General features: G+C 40.0%; 1 protein-coding gene across 1 annotated transcript in view; it reads right to left on the minus strand.

Moving 5' to 3' along the window:
• LOC138762456 (contactin-associated protein-like 5) overlaps window positions 1–26,893 on the minus strand; it is a 762,501-nt gene that overhangs the window by 572,311 nt on the left and 163,297 nt on the right. The window contains exon 8 of the mRNA XM_069936213.1: window positions 21,038–21,157. Coding sequence (XP_069792314.1) covers window positions 21,038–21,157 — 120 coding nt within the window. The remainder of the gene's footprint in view (window positions 1–21,037; window positions 21,158–26,893) is intronic.

Below are 26,893 nucleotides of genomic sequence, written 5' to 3' on the forward strand. Positions count from 1 at the left end.
ATATGGCGTTAAAAACAACTCACAATACTGGCAAACCTCGCTATAAGCTACTTCAATCGATGTGAAATTCAGATGCCACCATTTGGAAAATTGCACCCTGTTATATGCATGCAATTATTCAGTTACTGCAAGATCTTGCTGGAAAACTTGAATTACAGTACTGTAGATCATGTGAATGGCCTAAATATATCTACAATGACAGTCAGACTCAGTGTGTGCCCCCTATTAAATATGGATAAAAGAAATTGTGGAAAATAATCTGACATTGATATTAAAAGGAAAAGCAATTACTTTAGAAGAAAAATGAAGTTATTAAACATCATGAAGACGTTTTCAGTAATGTGAAAATCGGACATGATCTGGGCTACAATGAGTCACCGGTAAGCACAATTTTAACTAAGATGCATAAATATGAAGAACAAGGTAAAGATGCATCAGTTTCTCTATGCATGAAAATTACTCCAAACATAAGTCCATTAATGATTGAAATGGAATGGCTACTTCATCTTTGGATTGAAGATTGCAACCAAAAGTGAACACCACCTCGTACAAAATAAAACCATAGGTTTAAACATCTTTTCGATGCTTAAAGAAAATAATTTTTAAGAGGATACGGAAAATTTTGCTGCAAGTTTAGGTTAGTTTGACCACTTTAAACATCGAACAGGATTGCACAAGGTAAGAATCATAGGGGAAGCTGCTCACGCTGATTAAAAATGCTACTGCAAAATTTCCAGAAATTTGTCAAAAATGATTCGAACTTGTTGAAGCCACCAAGGATTTTTACCGAAATATCGATCCTAACATGGAAAGAAGCAGGAAGTCCGCAGCAATTTCAAAAGCTCTAGGATATTGTATAATGGGGGAAAAAAAATCTGTACAGTCAACTTTGGACAAATATTTTTCTAAGACCTAGTTTATGATGTAATTATGAAAAAAATATCATAATTATTTTTTTAACCTTAACAGTTTTGGCATTATATGCAGATAAAAGTTGTTTTTAAAACACCTTTTCATGTCTTGATAGACGATCTGAAAGGACAGGGATTCATTGTAATTATTCCCATTGATTCTATTAATCGCTTAACGTGAATTTGTCTTACATCTGTAAAACTTGGAACATATTAACAATGTAAAGAGGGGTTTGCCTGTACTCCATGTGTTATGATAATGCCATTCAAAGCCTCAATATTCCATCATTGCATTTGTATTCTTGTCCTCTCAAAATGAATGCTAATTTTGCATTGATCTCCCTGACTACTGAGTCAACCTGCAAGTTAACCACTAGCGAATCCTGAAGCAGGACCTCGTTCTGTAAGATGAGGATTTGATTTGGGAATACTGGGAAAACTGAAACATGCTTTGGAACGCAGGGCAGCACGGTTAGCACAGCAGTTAGCACAATGCCGTTACCGCTATTGGGACCGGGGTTCGAAACTGTGCCTTTGTGGGTTTTCCCCGGGGCTCCGGTTTCCTCCCACCCTTCAAAACGTACTGAGGGTGTAGGTCAATCGGGTGCAATTGTGTAGCACGGGCTCTTGGGCCAAAAGGGCCTGTTTGCATACTGTATGGTCTTCAAAACAATAAATATCAAAAAATCTAAATATTGTCAGACAATAACACTAGTCAATGGAGATTTTTCTTCCTGAACACTTTTGGTTGTATTTTATGGATATTGGACTGCTGATCAGGAAACTCACCTTAAAATGTTCCTATCTTGTACCTTTTTTACATATGACATATTTTTGTGATTCCCTGTCATATTTTTAAGTCATGAAATGCAACATGTCGTTGGAAATTCATTTTCTGTTTTTGCATTTGAACGTCTTCCCTCAGATCTTGGTGCAGTCACCAAGACATTGCGAGCATGGAAAAGCGGTACCAGGGCAACTGAAATCCATCAATGCTGGCCACCTATTGCTGGACACTGATATGAGAACATCACGGGCTGAGTACAAATGAAAATTAGTGACAAAACATCTTTTGGTCAGTTCCACTGATGCAATGTGCCAGCATCATTATATGATTAAACTTGCTAAATTCAATAAATAGTTAATTTAATGTTTCTCCAACTTCCCCAGTATTTTTTCAGGAAGTAATCCTTTTGAAAATATGTGTTGCCCAGTCTAATTTCTAGCATGCATACTTGAGCTATCCTAGCAATAATAAAGTGTAACCAGATTCATGAAGGTCCCTAACCTCTTATTTGTCTTTGCAACTGTCCTGGGTAAACTTGTACCTCTCACTTTGTTTGTTTTAGATTGGTCAGTGTTTGAGCTACCGAAAGAAAACAGACACACATGCCGAGAGCACTTCAGTTTATACAAATCTCTATTACAAAATCTTAAGCTGATTTCAAACTACAATATGCAAGCTCTTCCCAATTATACTTATCAACACCTGGAATGGTCCCAAATGACGAAGCAAGGCAATCATCGCGCACTTGCCCTTATGTTGCCGGGGCGCCGGTAGCAGCTTCTCCATCTCCCCCAACTGTGATGTTGGTTGGACTCTAGAAGTTCTTCTTCTTCCTGAGAGATATTGCCACCCCTCAGGGAGTCTGAAACTTCAGCAGCGGGACCATGGCTTATATTACCCAAAAACTGCTTACCCAAGCACCTATTCCCAGCACAAAAAAAAATAACCGAGTAGTCTAGGCTTCTATCAAATACCACAACTTTCTAGCTTATCACTTTGAGTACAGTGATTTACTTAGCTGCGAAGTCATGCTTGACAATCTGCAACCAACAAAATCCCATCAATCTCAAACAGCAACCGGCTAAAGAGCAGGAAGATTAAACATTCTTGGTACACAGATGTCTTTTTGATAGATAACTGCATCTCTGAGACCCATGGTGGAATTTAGCTTATGTCTGCTGAATCTCAAGTAGGTTACTGATTCTCAGCCTTGCAGAAGCAAAAAACATGGTTTAAATCCTCCATTACAGCAACATAGCCATTTGGCTGTCAAGCCTCTTCTATCATTCAATAATATCATGATTGATGTGCCACCTAAATTTAGGCTTACTCCTTTGCTTTGGAGGTGCAATGAAAAGTGACATACCTGAAAAGCCAACAATGTTGGCTTTTCTTCTTTAAATATATAATTTCAATAGAAAATGAATTGGGCACAGTTTATCATGGTCTATCAGTCACAATGAAATTGTTTGGGACTGCTTGCAAATTTATTCAGTCTTCAATGTTCAATGAGCTTCAGTGAGCTTTTAAGACAAAGGAGGTGACTGTGGGCTTTAGGAGGACCATAAATGACCACCCTCCACCACACATCAACAACTCTATAGTAGAGAGAGTGGAGAGCACCAAGATGTGACTTATCATGGACACACAAGTCCTCACTTGTCAGGAAGGTGCAACATTGATTGCACTTCCTGAGAAGACTGAATCGAGCAAGGCTACTTGTCACCATTATGTCAGTCTTCTACAGGAGGTCTATTGACAGCATCCTGGCTGGCTGCATCACAGTGTGGTCTGGTTGCTGCAGAATAATAGATTGGAGGTCAATCTACAGGGCCATAAGTGCAGCAGAAAGGATCACTGGAGTCTTTCTACTCCCGACCCCATCAATGTGACGTGCCGGAATCGTTGTCTGAAGAAGTTGGCACAGTTAGCGTAGCAGTTAGTGCAATACTGTTACAGCGCCAGTGATCGGGACTAGGGTTCAAATCCTGCAGTGTCTGTAAGGAGTTTGCACATTCTCTCCATGCCTGCATGGGTTTCCTTTCACTCTTCAAAATGTACAGAGATTGTACGTCTTAATTGAGCAGCACGTGCTGGTGGGCCAAAATGGGCTGTTACCATGCTGTATGTCTAAATTTAAATTAAATATAATTAATTAATAATAAATATAATTAATTAATTAATAATGTTTAAAAAATAATCTAAACCTGTTTCATCAGGTTTTATTTGCATGATCAGATGACAATAAACTTGACTTAACTATGAACCTGATGATTTGGATTTGTCATCAATCAGTTAACTACCCTGCTGCGTGGTCTTCATATATATCTGGAGAGTTAAGATTATCTTGCTCATTTGGTCTCCAAAACTACATTGAGCATCAAGTGAAGTTATGCTGGCTCATATATACTAGAGCACTTTGTACTTTTGCGACCACAAAATGCTGAAGGAACTCATTGGGTCAGGGAGCATCCATGGAAGGCAATTATTTCAGGCTAAAACATTCACTTTCTATTGCGTTCCACAGACTTTTTCTGACAGTTGGAGTTCCTCCAGTCTTTTGAGCGTATCTCCAGTTTTCCAGCATTTTGTTCATCTCTGTTGTATTGATGCAGCAGCTGCGAATATACAGCAAATACACGAGGATGTGCATTTATGGAATGTTTTCCAGAGGAATTCCCAAAAAACTCTATAGCCAATAGGGTACTTTTCAACAATGGAATATACACTTTCTAAATTGGCCTGCAAACCTTTAGGAAACAAAAGTTCATTTCAAATTTATTTGTTTGGGTAATTTGGTTCTAAATTCTCATCCTTTTGAGTATGACCCAGGATTGATTTTGGTTCGCATTATTAAATTTTATCTGAAGAGGCAGTGGATTTCCTCAGTCCAATCTGAGGTAATGTCAGTCAACAAAAGATCTGTCTAATCTCTGTTCAGTAACATTTCAGACAATATTGTATGAAACATCATCATGGCTACAGATGTTCTTTGCCTTAACAGAGATGATCTAAGAATGAGAACCTTTTTTTTTCCATCAGAAATATAACAAGGGGCTTCAAGGTTTGCAGGAGAATAAATAAAAACATTGAATTATGAAGCATCTGTGATGTAATCACATCTCTTCGTATCAAACAATAATTCAATCCCTCCTAAGGGGTTAATAGAATCAGATAGATAATGGAAAGATATGGAATTATTTCAACATCCTTTTCAGACTCACGTTCTATTAAACATTGTAAATAAATTCAACCTGAAACATTAAATTTGTTTCTTTTCCACTCTGCTGAGTGGTTCTGATATGGTTTGGCATTTATTTCAAATTTTTGGCATCTGCAGTTTAAAAAAATGCAACATAATATTATGTTAACCTTTATTCAGAAATGTAAGTGTCTGACTATGTGAAAGAATACTCTGTAAAATGAAATAATGTAGTATTAAATGCAGAATTCCTTCGCTGCCTTCTCTCACTAGCTTTCTATTTTTCCCTTCTTCTACTATCCCCACTTTTGATTCAGTGACAAATTTTGCTCTATTATACAGTGAAATATCAAGAGACAATTTTAGTATGTAAAATTGTCCTGTAGAAATACAAAGTGAGAGAACTGTTTATTAAGCATTCTGACCCCTCTTGTTAGCAGGGTTACTTTTCTAAATGCTTGCCAACATCACAGGCTGAGATTCATCCATCAGTATTTTATTTCGGTTGACCAATGTTCAAACATAGCATTTTGGAGATGCAGGAAATCTGAAATAAATCTTGCTGGAAGATAATAGCCTGATATAGTGAATCGGTTTCTTTCTCCACATATGCTGCCTGTTTGAATGACTATTTTAGTTCTGTCTTCACCAAGGAAGACATAACTAATCTACAGGAAATTATTGAGGATCAAGGATCTATTGTGACGGAGGGACTAAAGGAAATAATTGTAAGTCGAGAAGTTGTATTAGTTAAATTGCAGGGATTAAAGGCAGATAAATCCCAGAGGCTGGATAATCTGCATCTGAGAGTGCTGAAGGAAGTAGCCCAGGAAATAGTGGATGCGTTGGTGATAATGTTTCAAACCTATTTGGATACTGGATTAGTTCCTGAGGATTGGAGGTTGACCAATGTAACCACACTCTTTAAGAAGGGAGGGAGAGAGAAATCGGGAAACTACAGACCAGTTAGCCTGACTTTGGTAGTAGGGAAGGTGCTAGAATCGGTTATTAAAGATGCAATTGCAGTACATTTGGATAATAGTCATATCATCGCACAGAGTCAGCATGGTTTTGTGAAGAGGAAATCATGTCTGACTAATCTAATAGAGTTTTTTGAGGATGTAACCAGTAGAATGGATATGGGAGAACCAGTGGATGTGGTATATCTGGACTTTAGTAAGGTGTTTGATAAGGTTCTGCACAGAAGACTGGCATATAAACTTAAAGAGCACGGAAAAGGAGGGATGGTATTAAGGTGGATAGAGAATTGGTTGAGGGTCAGGGAGTCAAGAGTAGGAAAAAATGGGTTCTTTTCAGAATGGCAGCCAGTGACTAGTGGGGTACCGCAGGGCTCAGTGCTGGGGCCACAGTGGTTTATGACTTAGATGTGGGAATAGATAGCAGTATCTCGAAATTTGCAGACGATACAAAGTTGGGTGGCAGGATTAGCTGTGTGGAGGATGCTAGGAGAGTGCAGGGTGATTTGGACAAGTTAGGCAAGTGGGCCAGGATGTGGCAGATGCTGTATAATGTGGATAAATGTGAGGTTATCCACTTTGGAGGTAAGAACAGGAAAGAGGATTATTATTTAAATGGTATCTGCTTAGGAAAAGGGGAGATGCAGCGTGACTTGGGTGTTGCTGTGCATCAGTCGTTGAAAGTGGGCATGCAGGTGCAGCAGGCGGTGAGGAGGGCAAATGGTATGTTGGCACTCATAGCAAGAAGATTTGAGTACAGGCGTAGGGAGATCCTGCTACAGCTGTACAGGGCCTTGGTGAGACCACACCTGGAGTACTGCGTGCAGTTTTGGTCACCTTATCTGAGGAAGGATATCCTTGCCTTAGAGGAGGTGCAGAGAAGGTTTACTAGGCTGATACCGGGGATGGAGGGACTCGCATATGAAGAAAGGTTTGATAGACTAGGCTTGTATTCTCTGGAATTTAGAAGATTGTGGGGAGATCTTAGAGAAATGTATAAAATTCTTAAGGGTTTAGATGGACTAGATGCAGGAAGGTTGTTTCCAATGCTGTGAAAAACCAGAACCAGGGGCCATAGTTTAACGATAAGGGGGAAGTTTTTTAGGATTTAGATGAGAAAAAATTTCTTTTCTCAGAGAGTGCTAAATGTGTGGAACTCTTTGCCACAGGAAGTAGTTGATGCCGGTTCCCTGTCAATATTTAAGTGTAGGTTAGATTTGGCCCTTGTGACCAAGGAGATTATGGGGAGAAGGCAGGAACTGGGTACTGATCAGCCATGATCATAATGAATGGTGGTGTAGGCTTGAAAGGCCAAATGGCCTACTCCTACACCTATTTTCTATGTTTCTTGAGGCAAAGCCTCATGTAAATGATTGCTGTGTGACTTGGACTTGATAGTGCTTCAGGTTCCATCAAGTGATAGAGATTATGAAAGATCTATCCACAATTTGGTTGTCCCAAAAGAAAATCATAAGCATATGCTATCTGTTCCAAATTGTCACACAAGCTGTGATCCTCATCAGCAGATTCACCAAAGGTTTAATTTCAGTCCTTTTTCTTGCCATCAAACTACAGTCCACTGATAAGGTTGTATATGTGCACACTTAGAGGCAGAGCAGCAAACCATCAGTGACAATTTTTTAGAAGTTTATGAAAAGATGGATATACCATAAACTTAGGCAGACTAAGATCCTTCAACAGCACCTTTGACAAAGTGCCTCATGTGAAGCTGCTTCACAAAATGACAGCCCATCGAATTACAGGAAAGATATTACAGTAAAGCATTGACTGATTGGTAGGAAACATTGGTCCTCGAGCCTCCATGTTGATGCAATCACCAAGAAGGCTCACCAGCTGCTATACTTTGTGAGGTGCCTGAGGAGATTCGGTATTTACTGAAAACTCTCGTAAACTTCTAATGGTGTCCCATGGAGAGCATTATGGCTAGCTGCATGACTGTCAGGTATGGAGGCCACAACTCTGAGGACCAAAATAAACTCCATAAGGTTGTTAACTCAGCCAGTGACATCACAGGCACCAGACTTCACTCCATCGAGGACATCGACATGAGGCGATGTCTTAATAAAAGCAGCCTCTTCACTCTGCTACCATTGGGAAAAAGGTACAGGATCCTCAAGACAAGCACTCAATGACACAAGGACAGCTTCTTCCCCACTGCCATCAGATTCCTGAATAATCAATGAACCAAAGACACTGCCTTATGTTTTGTGCACTGTTTTTTAAAAAAAAATGTTGCTAGTAATGTTGTAAGATGGTTATAATATGAATGTTTGCTCTATGATGCTGCCACAATAAATTCACAACAATAAATTTTGATTCTGAACAGAAAGGAAGAATAAGGGGATACAGTCGCAGTCTATTGCCCAGTAGCACTCACATTTACTGTGATGAAATGCCTCGAGAGATTCATCATGGCCAGACTTAACATGTACCTAAGAAAAGATTTGGACCCACTGCAATTCGCCTACCCTCATAATTGCTCCACAGCAGATGCAATATCACTGGCTCTCCATTCAGCACCAGATCACCTAGACAACAGCAGCACATATATCCGGCTACTCTTCATCGACTACAGCTCAGCTTTCAACACCATCATTCCCTCAGGGCTGGCCAACAAGCTCCAAACCCCGGGCCTCAAGACTCCCTCAGGATTCTGATTACAATTTCTATCCTGTTTGGCAACCGGTTGCCAGGGGTTAGTATTGGAGCCACTACTTTTTTATGCTGTATGTAAATGATTTGAATTGTAGAATAAATGGTTTTGTGGTTAAGTTTGTAGATGAAAGAAAGATAAGTGGATGGGTAGATAGTGAGAAGGAAATGGAGAGGCTGCAGAGAGATTTGGACAAATCAAGAGGATGGGCATAGAGTGGCAAATGAGATGCAATGTTGGAAATGCACAGTCATGAACTTTGATGGAATGAAGAAAAGGGCAGACAAGTATTTTGAAGGGGAAAAATACAACATTCAGAGATGCAAAGGGGCTTGAGCATCCTTGTGCAGGATACCTTACAGGTTAACCTCCACGTTCAGTCAGCAGAGAAGAAAGTGAATGCAATGTTGGCATTCATATCTTGAGGGATAGGATGTAATAGGAAGGATAGGATACCATAGCAAGGATGTGATGTTAAGGCTTTAAAAGGCATTGATGATGTCTCACTTGGAGTATGGAGGTTACAGTTTTGGGTTCCTTATTTAAGGAAGGATGTGCTGGCATTGGAGAGAGATCAGAGAAGATTTACAAGAATGATTCCTGGAATGATTGACATTTGATGGCTTTTGGACTATTCTCCTTGGAGTTCAGAAGAATGGGATGGGGTCTCAGCATTGCAAATGTTGAAAGCCCTGGACCATATAGATGTCTCAAAGTTGTTTCCTATGGTAGAGTTGTCAAGCCAGAGGGGTGAACTTCTAGAATTTTCTGCCACAGCCAGCTATGGAGGCCAAATCGTTGGATGTATTTATGGTAGAGACTGATAAGTATCTGAATAGTCAGGGTATCAAAGCTTATAGGGAGAAATCAGGGGAGTGGGGTTGAGTGTGTGATGTAATATTTATAGATGTATTTGGGAGATAAATTGGTAAAATTAGAGTAGATTACATACATACACACACTTTAAAACAGATATTAATTGAAATACTGAAGAATTCATATTCATACAGAAATTATGGAGAATGCCTTGCACATTTCATAAGTAGATGCTATTTGAAATAATATCATGAAATGAATAGACTGGAGACAGGTCATCTGTGTTGAAAAATTTTACAAGACTTCTGACCTTTCTGCAAAGTGCTCACTCCAAGGTCACTCCTGGGCTCTTGTTTACCTAAAAACAACAGCTGAGAGGAGAAGATTAACTCCTAATGTTTGGTAGAGAAGGAGGGTATTTTTTGCAATTGAGAGAGAGGAGAGAGAGAGAGACTGAACAGTCACAGCTGAAACAAGCAGGAGAAGCTTGTTGGAACTGAAACAGAAGCTCAAGAGCAGCGGGATGGCTGGAAGTGCTATCTGTCTGATGTTTCGCTTGGATTAAAGGAAACAGAAAGGAACTCTGTGGTAGCCTGAAATAAAAAAGGTTATCATCTGGAGAACCTGGTAGGCAAGTTTCATCAGCTAGACATTGGTACCTCAGTTGTGAAAATCCTAGAACAAAACATCTCTCTCTGCAAACCTACAAAGAACCTTCTTGAGTGGTAAACATATAACTTTCGAGCACCAAAGCCTGGTGAACTTTATACATGCTAAATTCTGTGCACAGAATAAGAATTGCCTGCAATCAGTGAACTTGGAAGAATGAGAAGTGAAATTGAACTGTGAACCAAAGAACTTTTCTTAAATTTACACACACATTACATACACGTATGCTTAGAAGTAGAAGGTGGTTAAGTTGGGTTAGTTAAGTTAATAGAGATAAGTTAAGGTTTGATTGTGTTTTCATGTTTAAAGATAATTTAAAACAACTTTTGTTTAAGTAACTACTTGTCTTGGTGAATGTCTATTGCTGCTGGGTTTTGGGGTCCTTTGAGCTCATAACAAGTGCGAGAATAGATCAGAAATGGCAGAGCGGTCTCGACAGGCTGAATGGCCAACCTCTGCTCCGATATCTTATAACCACAATCAAAATCCATGATGAATGGCCAAGATGGATCACTTTCCATGGCCTGGAAGGTACCACTTAGTGAAGGATGATATTGTCAGTGGAATCCATCATAACAATGTGCTAGAGCTTTTATCCACCTTTGGAAAATAGTATTCAAAAACCAGGACTTCAAACTAATTTGATGATGTATTGAGTTGCAGTGAACTTCATCCTCCTACATTCAGGATTTCACCTCAAAGCTCTAGAGAGATACTCCAAGCATTGCCTCTATTAAGTCCTAAAACACTGATGGGGAAGTAAACTGATTTCAGCATCCTCTCCTCATGAATCATCCGAAGCACTGAAGTTCTGAGCATGGTTAACCAGCTTTATTGGGATGTCACATTTTTACCTTCCTGACACCAGACCTTAAGCTAGCAGTCTGTTCTGAGCTTAATCATAGCAACAGCTTTCAAGAGGACAGGAAACAAAAAGACCTCAAGGACATTTTCAAAGTTTGGTTGTAAAAATGTAAGTTCTGGACTGACTAATGAGATCTCTTGTCCAATGACTTCTCAAACTGACAGAGGAGCATTCAAGAAGGCTCAGGCAGTTTACATTTACCCTTCGAGGGTATACAGAGACCAAGAATAAACAGTGGAAGGAGTGAGCAATAATTCATTCAGCACTTTCACACAACCCCTGTCAAGCTTCACATGTCACATGAGAGGAAGAGTATGTGTAGATCCCACTTAAGACCTCTCAGTCACCTTGGAACTTGCAGAACTGTAATGAGAACAATTCTCCTTCAACTCCAAGGAACTTCCTTAGGAAGATTTCCAGGTTGTTTTGTTTTATATAATTTGTGGATTTTTTGTTCAACTAATAACATTGGACAATGAAGATTTTTCTTCCTGAACACTTTTAGGTGTATTTTATGGATTTTGAGCCGCTATCACTAAAATCAATTTAAAATGCTCCTATCATGTGCCTTTTTTTTGATATAACCTATATTTGTGATTTCATATCATATTTTAAGTCTACTTCTAGCATATAAAACTATGAAGTACAAACTGTCATAGAAAATTCATTTTCTGTATTCACACTTGGACTTGTTCCTTGCGGATCTTGGTGCAGTCAGTGACGAACATGGTGAAAGGTTTCACCAAGACATTGTGACCATGGAAAAGTGGTATGAGAGCAATCAAGGTCCATCAATGCCAGCTGACTATTGTTGCAGACTGACACAGGAGGCACCATCTGAATACAAACAAAAATGAGCAGCGAAACATTTTTAGGTCAGTTGAACGAAAGCAACGTGTCAGCATCATTATGTGCTTAAGCATGCTAAATTTAATGTTTTTCCAACTTCCAGGAGGCAAACCTTTTGAAAAGAAATGTTGTCCAGTGTAATCTTGCGACTGAATATTCAAATTTTACCTGCTTTTGAGAAATTAAAGCAAGGTTAAAAGAATGTCACATACAAGAGGACATGTGCTCAAGATTATTTGTCAAAGGTTCTACGAGAGTACAGTCAGGTTTTCATACACCCATGCAAAGAGCACAGTGAGTAGTATAGAAGTATGCAATTTGCACCAATCAAAGGCAAGATGAGAGCACTGTTGTTCATTTCATGTAGGAGCCTGATGGCTGTTGAGAAGAGACAGTTTTTAAGCCTGTTGGTCTGTGATTTTACACTGTTGAGACTTCTCCCTGATGGGAGAAGAGAGCGTGTGGGTCCTTCAACATGCAGGCTGCCTTTCCTCGCAGTCGGAGATGTAGTTGGTTTATGGAAAAGAGTGAATCTTGCACTAAATTGTGAGCTGCATTCATTACCCTCTGTAGCATCTTCCAATCTTGAGTCAATGCCATAATACTCTCCCATACAACGCTGTGATACATCCATCATTTATGCTTATCATAGTGCACCTGTAGAAGTTGTTAAGGAAAAGGAGGACATTCAGAACTTTTTTGCTCTTCTAAGAAAGTCAAGGCATCACTGAGCACTGGATCTTATCATGCTTGTCCCACCTCAGGCCACTTGAGGGATTTCTTCCAAAGAATTTGAAACGATCTACTCTTTTGACTTCAATGCCATTAATGTGGACTCCGTCTTTTATTGACATTGTAAAAGAGGTTATTACCTTTGCAACATTCCACCAGACTTTCAATCCCTTCCCTGCATGCTTAATGTGATGAGGATGAAGTAGAAAGAAAACATGTGGTAGATTACTGAATCAGTTGCCAGCAGATAAGGTGGAAGCAGATACAATAGTACTGTTTAAGAGGCCTATGAATAGAGGGAATTAAAGGATATCATGTGCAAACAGAAGAATTTTAGTTTAATTTGGCTTCATGTTCAGTTTAGACATTGTTGACCAAAGGGTCAGTTCCAGTGCTGTGTTATTCTATTTCAATTTCATTGGGATGATTTAAGATTCCTGGAGAGAAGTATATGGAAATATGCTATACTTTAGTTTTGTGGCCTTTGGATGGCTGCAGTGGTTAATTCTTAGTTTGACTCAGTTGTTTCATCACCACCTCGATGGTGTAAGTATGGGTGACAAGTACATGTCTTGCCAGCAACACCCAGGCAGCATGGTTCATGTAGTGGTTTGTTACAGCACCAACAATCAGGACTGGGGTTTGAATGCCATGATGTCTGAAAGTTTGTACATTCTCCCCATGTCTGGAGGCTCTGGTTTCTTCCCACCATTCAAAAACGCATGTGGCATGTCGGAAAAAAAGAGCCTGTTACCGTGCTGCATATTTAAATTTAAATTTAACATTTGTTGTCACAAGCAAAATGTAGTTGGGGAATGGCTGAAAGGATGGGATTGGAACTTACTGAATTTCCCTTCATTTGGTCGATCCAAGGCAGTGAGAAATGGAGTGCTGGAAGGAAGGATGAATAGTTTTACCAAAACCAATTTATACCTGTTGGAAAGGAGGCTGATGCTGAATGCTCAAGAGTTGGAAACAGGCCTCTTTCTTACATTAATACACAAAAGTGGTGGTTAACTTGACTGTTCCTCGTGCCTCCATAGGATACGATGATATAAAACTGTTTTGGGACTGAGTTCTTCACCTTGATGAAGGAGTCAGGCCCAAAACATTGGTTATAGCTTTCTGCATCCTATGGACGCTGCAGGACCTGCAGAGTTTCTCCTGCACTTCTGCATATTCACTACAATCAGTGTCTGTAGAATTTCTTGTTTCACCAATTTTCTAATTTTTCACTTTATCACGTGCTAAATAAAGGTATAATGCTTGTCCAGTGCACAGAAATGTCTAGATTCATAAACAGGATGTTGCATTAATTCTATCCTGCTTTATTTTTCTATCCTGACCCACCAAAACAATGATGCCTCATTCGCCAGGCTATTGTACATGAACTTCAGCTTGGTGTTCAATTCAATCATAACTCAAAGACTGGTGGATAAATTGTCCTCACTGGGACTCAATACCCCCTCTCTGCAGCTGGATCTTGGACTGAAAGACCACAGTCTGCCTGGATTGGCAGCCAAACCTCAAGCCTCATCACACTGAGCATTGGTGCACCTCAGGGCTCTGTGCTCATGCTGCTGACTCAAGGTTCATACTGGTAGGTTCAACTCAGATTCAAGATTCAATTTATTATCAGATTCACCACTGGCAGGAATTGCCTAAGTGCCTCTTACAATCTTACAGTCAGACTTACATCACCATCCCTGTAGGTTGTCTCCTCTGCTTCTCCTTCTCAGACTTGGGGGGTGGGAGAGGGATTCTCCAGTCCTCTATTTTGCCCGAGTTTCCAATCCTTCATAGGGGCTGCTGTTTAATAGGTGCCACCATCTTGGGTGCAGACCTGTGGTCGCGGGATTTCAAATAAAACCACTGTCGACTCCCTCAATGGGCCGTTCAAGGGACATGTAGAGCTGACGGCAGTCGAATGGGTGGCTGGACCCCGTGGGAGCTCAGCGCTTCCACTCCCTCGCTCCCTGCGGGTCAGCACCAGCGGCAGCGCTGCCACTACAGCGCTACAGTGGCTCCACCAGTGCCATCGTCTTGTCTTGATTGGGTCTCTAGCATTTCATCTAAAAGATCTCATCTCCATCAGAATCATCAAATTTTCTGATGACAACAGTATCAGCAACAACGACGAGTCAGTTTACACAGAGATAGTGGAAAGGCTCATACAGTGGTGCAAAAGCAACAGCCTCAGTCTCAGCGTGGACAAGGCAAAGGAGATGATTGTGAACATCAGCAAGACGAAAGACCACTTCCCAATACATATCAATGCCTTCATCATAGAGAGAGAGTGGAGAGCACAAAGTTCCTTGGTGCTTATTTAAGGTTGACTTACGCTGAACCCACAACACATCCTTATGAATCAGGAAGGTGTGGCAGCGTCTACATTTCCTAAGGAAGTTAAGAAGGGCAATGCTTCCAGCCACTATCCTAACAACGTTTTACAGGAACACAATTGAATGAGCCTGTCTGGCTGCATCATATTGTGGTATAGAAGGTGCAAAGCATCAGTTCAGAGGTAGAACGGAGGGTGATTAAAACTGTTGAGATCATCACTGGTCTCTTCCTTCCCTCCATCGATGTTATCTGAAGGAAGCAGTGCTTAAAAGAGGGCTCAGAGAATCATTGAGGACTCGCCCTCCAACCTGCAGCATCTTTGAGACACTACTTTCAAGGAACAGGTAGAGGACCATGCAAAAACAAGATTGCCAGGCTCTGGGAAATAGCTTCTTCCCACAGGTATTGAGACTGTGACAGAATCTTAGAAATCTCTAAATTATTATTTTGGATTGCTTTGCCTACAGTATCTATCATTTGTGTTTAGGGTGTACTATCTTCTGTTTGCGTGCACTATGGCCCAAAGATGAGCACTTACCTCAAGGTGTGTGTGTGTGTGTGTGTGTGTGTGTGTGTGTGTGTGTGTGTGTGTGTGTGTGTGTGTGTGTGTGTGTGTGTGTGTGTGTGTGTGTGTGTGTGTGTAATCAGATGACAATCAACTTGAACATGATTTTGAACTTGATCATGGAGAAAGGAATTGGTATTAAGTGAGATTAAATCTCAGCTGTTCTGACTGTTCTTTTCATACCATGCAGACATAAACATCTCAAGATAGTAAAAGGCAAGAGAAAATTGAGAAAAGAAAGGTTATATTAAACTCAAATGGCTAGGTAATACTAATTTATTTAACAAAAAAACAAAATCTGATCATATTTTATCTACCCATTGTTGAGCCGTTCAGCTTTTATGAGTATTTGTTTTGATTCTATTTTTTTGATAATTTGATTTCAAGTTCTCGCTTTAACTGCAAACTTTTTATGGATTGTTACTATTAAATATTTCAGTGGGATGAGCATGGAAAATTCTCCATAGTGACACTGAGGAGAGAAAGTTTTCAGAAGAAATGAATCAAGCCAATGGACCTTGAAAGTCATCTTGAAAGCCTTAACCAAATATTTATCATACGATAAAAACAAAAATTGCAGAGGCTGAAATTACATGCTAGAGATATTTAATGGGGGAGTTAATGTTTCAGATCAATGAATGACCTTTAATTGGAAATAGAAAAGTGAGTAAGAGCGAAGTGTTTTAAGTTGCAGAGAGGGGATGGAAGAAAGAAAACTCTGTGATTGGGTGGAGACCCAAGAATGGCCAAGTGACAGCAAGTGGGTGGTGTAGTGCAGTGTTACAGTGCCAGAAGACAGAACTTGGGTTAGAATCCTAGTAAAGAATTTGTATGATCTCCACGTGTCTGTGCGGGTTTTTTCCCCAGGAGCTCCAGTTTCCTCCTAATGTTCAAAAGGTACCGGGAGTTGGAGGTTAATTGGGTATAATTGGGCAGTTGTGTGGATTGTGTGGACTGAAAAGGCCAGTTACAGTGCTGCATGTCTAAATTTTTAAAAAAATGCAAATGGCAGTATTTAGGAGAGGAGAGTGTGTATTTGTTAATCATAGCTTATCTGTCTGGCATGAAGCTATAGAGAAGAGTATGAAAGAGAATAAAAGGTAGAAATAGAGAAATATACAGTAAATTCCCTGTTATCTGGAATTTAAGCAACTGGCAAAACATGGTGGAAACTAAATAGGTGAAAAAAACAGAAGTTTAAAATTGGCAGTTAGTTTGCCAATCCAAGCAATTGGAAAATTCACCTCCAACATCTACCAATCACTAGATGTGCCAAATACTTGGGGTTTTACTGCAGTACTGGAGCAGTGAAATGCAAAATAAAACAGTTGCTGGAAATCTGAAATTCAGCAGAATATTATAAATACTCAGCAGATCATCTTGTTTTCCCCTCAAATGATGGACAAAACAAATAATGCCTGTTCTATTCAGGATGGAAGAATTTTGGAATGGTGGCGGGGGGGGGGGGGGGGGGGGTTGGTGAAGGAAAAAAGTTAGAATATCACGATTTTGGTCATTACCTGCATAGAACAGGAATTGTTTAACTGTTTGATCAAGAAGTCCATTGTCTGGACTCAAATATCGAATGGCAATCTGAATGAAGTCATGTTCAAACTCATTCTTCAACTGTTCCTGCCTCACTATCCATGTTACAAATATATTCTACAAAAGGCTTATTAAATGTATTTACATATTTCTCTTTCTTGTTGTCACTTATTCACCAGGTCCAATAATAATGGCATTACAGATGGCTTATTTGAATATTTGCAAATTTCCATTGGTTTTCTCATACTCATTGGATATTCAGCTGTGTAGAATTTCATTCGCGACAGTGGAATGATAAAAAAATGATTGTGTGATTTACTCCATTTCCAAAATGAAGTTGCATGCACTCCACCATCAGTCCAGAGTCTTTCTATGCCACTCACTGCGGGAGCACTGAAGGGAAATCCACAGACTCTCTTTTGCTTTTCTCTCTTTCTCTCTTACTCTAAGGGGCACAGGGCAAAACTAATGACAACTCTTTGTCTGCCTTACAGAGGCAGAAGGCAATTTTGTGAATTACATGTTCTGCATTATCACATGTCAATAAAGAAATCTTCAGTCTTGAATATTGAATCATTTCCAATTGATCAAGTCAAGACAAATATATTGTCATCTGATGGCACATGCATAACTGGACAAAACAGTGTTTTCTGGTCCTCAGTGCAAAGCATGTCCGTGGATCTTCTGTGCATACCCCTGCTTTGCCTTCTGGATTCCACGAGAGAATTCAGCCCTGGCTTATCTTGGTGCCTTCCTATCCCCTGTCCTGAAGGCAGCAACATGAGTTCTGGGAAGGGACCGGTCCTCTGCATCTAACCATGGTTTCTGGTGGCCCTGATTGCAAAGCATTTGATCTCGGTGACATCCTCAATGCTCTTGCTGATGTAGGAAATCTGAGCTCATATACTTATTTATGTTTACAGACCATTGCAGATGACACCTCTCTGCAACAGCTCCAGTCTGTGGTTTCAAAGCCATCCTGCAGCACTGCTATGATCCCCGCTCCCCCCCCCCACTTCAACCCACCACCCCCATCCTAAGCTCCCTGTGAACTGACCTAGTTTGCCAGCAGTCTGTACTCCAGGATTAGCAGAACAGATATGGGATACAAGTAACCAAGATGATGGCGAGGTGCAGCCTTGTACACACTAGGGTTGTTGGTGTACTCCCGATCCAGGGTGTTCTCTCTGGTAGCGAAATTCACAAGTTGTTGAAAGGGTGGTAAGAACATTTTCAAGTTTGCAGCAACAAATAAGGCACCATGAGGGTGGGAAGTCTGCAACATAAAGCTACTTCTAGGCTTCACCCTCATTAGCAGAAGGCAAATGTAGACTGCAGCAATCAGCATGGCCAAGAATTCCCTGGGCAAGTAGAAGGGTCTGGATTTCACCAGGAGGTACACTATCTCTGCTGAGCAGAAAGTCTTCACCACAGAGACACTGGTGAAGACCCATCCTGAGTCTTCCTGGAAGGAGCAGCATCTCTATCTGCCCTAAAAGAGATAAGGCCATCCAGTTGGATGCCGAGTCTGGAATGATGTCCTGGAGCTACGTTTCTGTAATAGAAACATAGAAACATAGAAAATAGGTGTAGGAGTAGGCCATTTGGCCCTTCAAGCCTACACTGCCATTCATTTTGATCATGGCTGATCCTCCACTCAGTACCCTGTTCCAGCTCTCTCTCCATACCCCCTGATTCCCCCTAGTCACAAGTACTAAATCTAACTCTCTCTTAAATATAGCTATGGAACCAGCCTCAATCACTTCCTGTGGCAGAGAATTCCATAAATTCACCACCCTCTGAGTGAAAAAATTCTTCCTCATTTCAGTCTTAAAGGACTTCTCCTTTATCCTTAAACTGTGACCCCTGGTTCTAGACTTGCTCAACATTGGAAACAATCTTCCTCCATCTAGCCAGAGATGTGCTGACCAGAGCACAGTGGCCCTGCAGTTCTCCCTAGTTCAGATGCAGGCTCAGGAAATCCATTTTCTCCAGTGATCTTACATTTGAGAGAAGTATCGTCGGGAGTGTGGGTGTCGGCCTGTTTTCCAAGCTTCTGCCTTCTCCATCAGCACTTCTGATGGTTTCCCACGCATCTTCTGTGATCCACTCCATGATTTACAGCAGTCTGTTTTACCTGCTTCACTAGTTTTAAACAGCACAGAATATTACCGATCTGATCTGCTAATTTGAAAGTCCAGTTCATGTTTAACATTTTCTTCTTCCTTTTTCAATATTTTTATTCTTTTATAAGTAACTAGTACATATGTAATAAGAATAAGTATCCAACAAAGTAGATACACTATTGCATATGGCTACAATAACCTATGAATTGACAAAAACTAAATAAAAGACATAACATGTAAAAATTATGCTAATAATCTAACCCCTCCCATTTGAAGTTATTGGTTGAACATTTGTGTTCCTCTACTGTAAGAGGGAAAATAACCAAACCACAAGATAGGATCTAAATAATATTATAAATTATGAAAATAATTATAAAAACGGCCCCATAAATTTACAAAGTTAAAATTCATTTCAGTGGTAGAACATTTTTTTTTTCCAAAGTCAGGTATGTCATCACATCAGACAGACATTGAATATGAGGGACATCATCTCACTAATATTGCTCTTCTCGTGATAAGGAGAGCAAAGGCAACTACATAAGATTGTAGTAGTAAAGGCAACTACATAGGATTGTAGACAAGACAAATTCAAGTCAGTTGACTTACTCGTTCCAAACAGGGCAAAAAAAGGATCTGGAATCAAATCAATATTTAGAATTAAAGACAAGGTACAAAATATACTTTCCCAATAAATGGAAAGAAAAAGACATGACCAAAACATATCAAACAATGTACCTTCTTCAGTCACATTTTGAAGAAATATTAGAATAGAATTTAGCCAATTGAACTTTGGAGAAGCAAAGCTCAATGTACTATCTTAAATAATAATAATGAGTGTTGGGCATATAGAGAAGATGAATTTACCAATTTCAAAATGGAGTCCAATGTAGCATCAGAAAATAATTGTTGAAAATCTTGCTCCCATAATTTCCTAGTCTTGTCCAGGGAATTAATACTAGACAATAAAAATGACTCAAAGAGCTGATATGAACTTTTTGTGATTTGGTTTAAAATCTTTTTATCATATTTAATTCCAGATCTTGAGGGAGTATCAATACCAAGGAATTCAAAAAGCTTCTAATATGTAACTATCTAAAAAAAGTTTTCTGAATTGAAACCAAATTCTCAATGTATGTTTAACAGCAAAATTATCAGTTAATTTGGAAGAAGAAAAAGATAATGGTGCTCCAACTATTGAAATAAAAGAATACATATTAGTAGATTCAATTTCAAGACTGATCCAACTTGCAGCATTTTATCTATCCTTATGATAAAGAAAATATATCTAATATTAGTTGCCCAATAATGAAATCTAAAATTAAGCAATGCCAAATCCACGTTCTTTTTAAGGTTTTGAAGAAATCTTTTGCTGCATTTTATATTTTGACAACTTTCCCAATCATAGATACAACTTAGCAGGGTGGTGGTTTCACCATTGTGAGGAGCCAAAGTGGCCGCAATGACCTTGTGTGCCACCATCTTGAATCTGATGGATGGCCACCTTCACGAAGAGGGAGATGGAAGAATTTTGGTGATGGGAGATGTGGGGAGAAAAGGATGGGTGCCTTAATATTTTTGAGGAGTGGTTTGGAATACAGTCTTAACCTCTCCTGAGCTTCATCTCCTTTGCTGCTGTGCCCAATAATTTACTCTTTCTCCACTGATGATATTTTAGAGGAAGTTTTCAACCGTGACTCATTTCCTCTCATGCTCATCTTGAATTGTGGTACAATTTAAAGTGTTTTTAATAATTGCATTTATGAAAATTATGTTCAATTTTAACAGCCGACATGATAGATGGCTTGATAAACCCACTACCATTCATACATGCAGTGAAGCAGTCTATCAATGTATGTTGTTAAAATTATTGATGTATATTTTTTCCAAACAGTCAGAGGAGCAACACGAATTAGCATTATATTTCTTGCTGTAAAATATAGACTGCAATCAAGTTTAAAGCAAAGATGTCATCTCACCTGTCATATTACAGTACACCAGAAGGGGCTTCAGTGATCCGCTGCCATCTGGGTCAATGGAGAAGAAGTCTGACATTTGCCCTCTGTGTCTGTAAGCTTCACAAGATTTTTCATACAAAGCTGAAAGAAGTAAAGAGAAACACACATGCTCAACAATGAATGCCCAGCATCTCATTAAGATATAAAGGAACAGACATTGGTCAACAAGATAGCTGGGTATTGAAAAACAGCTCACCTTATGGTTCAAATTGGCATCACCATCTTATAGGCAGGGACAACAAAACAGAGCACAGAAGAGAAATAGAGGGACTTGTGGCTTGGAGCTCAGACAACATCCTTGCCCTCAATGTCAGCAAGATTAAAGAGTTGGTAATAGACTTTTGGGGTGGGACGAAGCTCACTCCCCATTCTGGATCAATGATGTTGACAAAATGAATGTGTTCCTTGCAGCTCAAAATGACTTGAAAGATTTGTTAAATGTGTGCAACGTTGTGTCTGGTTTAGAAAGACTATTATGGACGGAAGACTGGCTGGGTGCAGCTGATGGAGCATGGAGGAAAAAAAAACTCCTGTTGGAATTCAACAGGTTGAGCAGTACCTATAGGAGAAAATAAGCTATTCGGGTGGAGACTAGCGTACTATGGGGGGCAACCTGTGTACCTGCAGGAAGAGCACTGGAGGACAAGGCAACACCTGGCCAGCTGTCAATCAGCCGATCTGAATGGACCAAGCCCCACCCAGTTGGCTGCCAATCACCCCGTGGGCTATAAGCTACATCCGGCCCCTCGAGGTCAGTCTCAGAGCTAGCACAGCTACTCTCACAGCCAGCTCTGTGGAAGTTTGTGTGAAATAAAGCTTGTGGAATAGCCTTTATGTTTTGTGTCTGCTTTTCTGCTCGATAGCGCATCACAGACCTAGAGGTTTAAGGTGAGTGAAAAAAGATTTTAAAGGGATCCAAGTGGTTCCATTTTAACTCAGAGGAGAGTGGGTGTATGCAATGAACTGCCAGCAGTAGGGTGGTAGAGGCAGGGACAATAGTAAAGTTTAAAAAATATATTTAGACAAGTTTAGACGGCTATGGGATTGTAGTGTGATCGATAGTACTCGAAGACTTGTGAGAGCACAAACGTGCTTTTATTAGCTTGCAACTAACGGCCAGTATTTACAGATGTATTCAGGCAAATCTGAGATAAGGAGGGAAAACAGGGTTTATATTGGGACCGATGAGGCCAGAGCCAAAAGCAGGGGTCGGTCATCTAATCTACATACAGACAGTGAATTCCAGTTCACTGCAGGGATGACTGTACAAAGGGAACTAGCTTGGTATGCATGGACAAGTTGGACCAAAGGGCCTGTTTTCATTCTTATGACACGATGAGGGATGGAATTGCATTGGAAATAGTCCAGAGGAGCTTTACTAAACTATTTCCTGGAGCATGCAGGTTATCTTACAAGTGGAGAGACTAGGCTTGAATCTGTTGTATTTTTGAAGAATAATCCTGAGGAATTTTGACAAAGTTGGATATGAAAGGTTTTGTGACAGAATCTAGAACCAGGAGTTACTTTTGAAAAATAAGGGGTAAGACAGAGATGAGAACAAAAATTCCTAAATAAAAGAAGTAAAATATAAAAGTCTGCAGACTTGTGGTTGAAGTAATAAAATAATGGTGGAGAAACTCAGCAGGACAAACTGTGTACTTCATATCGCTAAGATAAAGATAGATAATAAACATATGGGGAGAAGGCAGGTAGGTGGAGTTAGGTCATGAATTAGATCAGCCATGATCTTATTGAATGGCGGAGCAGGCTCAATGGGCCATTTTTGGCCTACTCCTGTTCCTACTTTCTTTGTTCCTATGTTCCTATTTTGGTTTGAGCCCTTCATCAAGATATGGACAGAATGTGGGAAGGCGTCCAAAAAAAAGATAGGGGGAGGGGCAGGGAAAGGGCCTCTGTCCAATAGACAGGAGATAATATGTGGACAAGGGAGGGAGGGCACAGCAACAAACAAGGGGAGGGGATATGGCTCATTTAATGGAGAAGGAAGGGGGTGGAGAGCTGGAGGAAATAAGACAGATAAATGGAGGAGGAAGAACAGGGATTAGACTAGCAGAAACCAGAAAAGTCAACATTAATGCCATCCAGCTAGAGGGTGCCGGGACATAAAATTAGGTGGGCTTCATTTAACAGTACATGAGGCCATGGGCAGATACTCCAGAGTGGGACTGGGCCTCAGAATTGAAATGGTTAGCCACAGGGAGATCCCTACCACTGATGTAGATAGAGTGAAGGTTCTCCAATGTAGAGAAAGCCACAATGGGAGCACTGAATGCAGTAGATGACTCCCATAGATACCCAAGTGAAGTGTTGCTTCACTTGGAAGGACTGTTTAGGGTCCGGAATGATGGTGAGGGAGGAGGTGTGAATACATTTCCTGGAGCCACAAGGGAGAGTGCCAAGGAGCCGATTAATAGGAAAGGATGAGTGGACAAGGGAGTCACAGAGGGTGTAGTGCCGATGGAAAGCAGGGAGGGAAAGAGAGGGGAAGATTTATCTTGTAATGGGATCATGTTGTAGGTGGAGGAAATTATGGAGGATAATATGTTGGATGGGGAGGCTGATAGGGTGATAGATGAGGAAAGGGGAATCCTTTTTTTTGTTGCACCTGGCAAGCAGCTATATTTTCAAAACTCCATAACAAGCACCCAGGAATAGTTTGGATGAAGGCATGTCTGGTGGCCCTCAACAGACAATAAACAGACGGCAAGAAGATTTAGCATTTGTCAAGATATCCAACCCAAAACTCCTCAAGCTAAAGCTAACCCATGGTAATGGCCATCACAAACATGAAATAGAATTCACATTGATTTTGCTTGTCCTTTTATGGGAGAAAATTTCCTTTGAATGGCTAGTAGCATAACACATGAGAGAAAAAAAAACAACGGACCAGAGAATTGAAAGACTACGAAGTATATTTGCATTGCATAGATTGCCTTTTGAACTAGTTTCCAATAACGGTCTGCAGTTTGTATCAGATGCCTTTAAGGAATTCTTACGCAATAATGATGTACAACACGTTTTGTCAGCACTCTACCACCCAAGCACAAATGGGGAAGCAGAACATTTTGTATAAACATTCAAAAGGGCAAAGAAGACTAAGAAATAATTAAATGCATCATGGAGCCACAATATTGCAGATTTTCTTTTAAGCTCCAGAAACATGCCTCACTTTACTACCAAAAGAACCTAATTTAAGAACAAGACTTTCTAATAGCCAAACATTTGCCTTCAAATGGAACAATCAATGTCTCCCAGTAAATCTACCCAGATCTCTAGAAGTGGGAGAACCAGTACTGGTACAAGACAACAGGGGTAATAGGGGGGCATGGGTGAGAGGAGTTATCCTTAAAATAATTGAGTCCTTGTTCTTACTCCATACTGGTGGGAACTAAAATATGGAAACAGCACATCGACAAATTGAGAATGGTAGATGATCCTATGGCCACGCCGAGCACTCAACACCCCAAAGGAGATTCTTTATGACTTTCCAGGACCTACCATTGATGTTCCAGAAATATCTTCAGAAAGTGAGTCTCCTTCAATGTTGACTGCTCAACCAAGCAGCCCTATGGTTCCATAGTGCAGTCCTACACCATGTCCTACCCAACAGTGCAGTCCTATGAATAGTCCCAAAGGGGTTCGGCAAAGACAAAGTTCACAGTCCTTACCATCAACTGAGGTGCCACCCCAGAAGGCAAAGACCCCAGAAAAGATGGAAAATATCCCCAAGGCTTCTAACGCTCTAAGTCAATCTAAAAGGGAGAAAAATCCTCCCGAATGACTGAAGGACTATGTACAATAACCAGCTGGTCTATCATCTCATACTTACTTTATACTGTAATTGTAATTCTCACCATTAGCCTAGGAGCACGTGGTTATCAGAGTTTAGTTTGAATGTTGCCCATATCTTATTTTCACAAAGAATTAATTTCAAGGCCAGGGGGGTGGGGGAAAGAGAGCGTTATGTATATATACGCCTGTGTGTGTATGTCGTCGTCACCTTTATATAATCTGTATACTGGGGAACCATCTTTAACTTGTATTAAACCATGAAGGAAGCTTCATGTCTCTGTATTACTAAATCACAACTACATATTGTTCACATGTTTAAACAAAGGAACATGCCTTGCCTTGCAGAGTGCCCACAGAGGAAAATAAGGGAAAATATTATTTCATGCAGAGTGGCTGCAGCCTAGAACTCATTGATTGTTAGGATGATGGCACAGAATTAATCATGGTTCTCAAAAGAAGTTGAGGACAACTGAGGAGAAGAGATTCATTGGATCTCTGGAGAAAAAGCAAAGGATTCCCTCTTGTGTGCTTGCATTTTTATGACCCTATGATATATTTGGGACCTGTTGTTGCCTGGTAATATTTCAAAGCATCTCCCAGATAATTCAGCAGCTTTGTAGTTATTGTTGTAAGAACAAAAAAAATCACCAAATTGCAACTATAAAACCTCACAAGTGATGTAAAGATGAATAACCAAATAATTACATTTTAGTGTGAAACTTGAAAGTCTGTAGAAAATAAATTAAAAATACAAAAATGGTGGAGGAACGTAGTAGGTCTCGCACAATATAAAGGAGGTAAAGATATATCCAGTGTCTAGGACCTGAGCCTTTCTTCAAGGTGTGAAGGACTGAAACCTTGGTCATATATTTTACCTCCGATGGATGGCGTGCGACCAACTGAGTTCCTCCAACATCTTTATGTTTTTAATTATATTTTAGAGAGTTTCTTGCTCCTGAAATAAAAATTGGTCCAAGATCTATGGAGACTTTTTTTCTTGCTTGAATATTGCTGTATATTCTTTGATATCATTGTTTAAGAATAGAATGGAACATCAGAGGCTTTCTCATCTGAAAAATAAAATAATACCAATCTTTTAGCAGTCATGCTGGGTTAGATTAAGTTTTCAAACCTAACCTCCTCTTCTTATTTGTCAAATTTTCAGGATAAAGGATAACTTTGTACTATTCTGTTTTTTTTTTGAGTGGTTGGTTTTCAAGATGGTTATTGAGCCCAATGCAGGAATTGCAGATCCTTCCAAGGATGAGTCAGGAGGTAGTTAACAGAGTGGGAAGTTTGGTAGCTTGTAAGGAGGTTGGATCCTTTTGTTACATAACCAGGGCCTCAGTGCATTACCAATACCATGCACTCAACTTCTCAATATTCCAATGATACTTTGAGTCAGAGTTATATTTCCTCAATGAGACATTCAGCACATACTTGATTTATTTTCTCTCTAATTGTTAATTCCTGTCATGAACATGCTCTGAACAAATTCTCCATTTCTGTGGTCTAGTGTCATCTATATGAGGGACATGGTCTGTAACTAGAGGCTCAATACTGGGGATTTAAGCCCCAGAGAGGACACTCGAGCTGATTTAATTATCTTCCTAGAGAATTTGGAGGATATTGTGGAGACCAGATTGGTGTCATTTTCAGGTTCTTGAGATACCTACTGCAGGTAGTCTAAGTCTTCTTTGGAGGAGAAGGGGATCCTGCTGTTCAGGACATTAGATGTTTTCTACTGTGTCTGAGATTTTCATCCTCAATCAACTAAAAGTATGATGGAAGTGTTGAAGGCCATAACGAATTTCATCTTTCATTTGAACATTGTTGAGAGGTGGTAGATTTTACCAGGATCTTTTCATGAAGATTCATTGTCAGTGGGCAGTGAGATGTAGCCTTTCAAGGTTAGTGGAGGACTATTGAAGTGCAGATGTTTACTATAATGTCCATTTCCTTGTATGCTTCAGGGAAAGCACTGACGATGGCTTTGAGCTTGGC

The sequence above is a fragment of the Narcine bancroftii genome, chromosome 4 (genome assembly GCF_036971445.1).
Source record: "Narcine bancroftii isolate sNarBan1 chromosome 4, sNarBan1.hap1, whole genome shotgun sequence".
NCBI lineage: Eukaryota > Metazoa > Chordata > Chondrichthyes > Torpediniformes > Narcinidae > Narcine > Narcine bancroftii.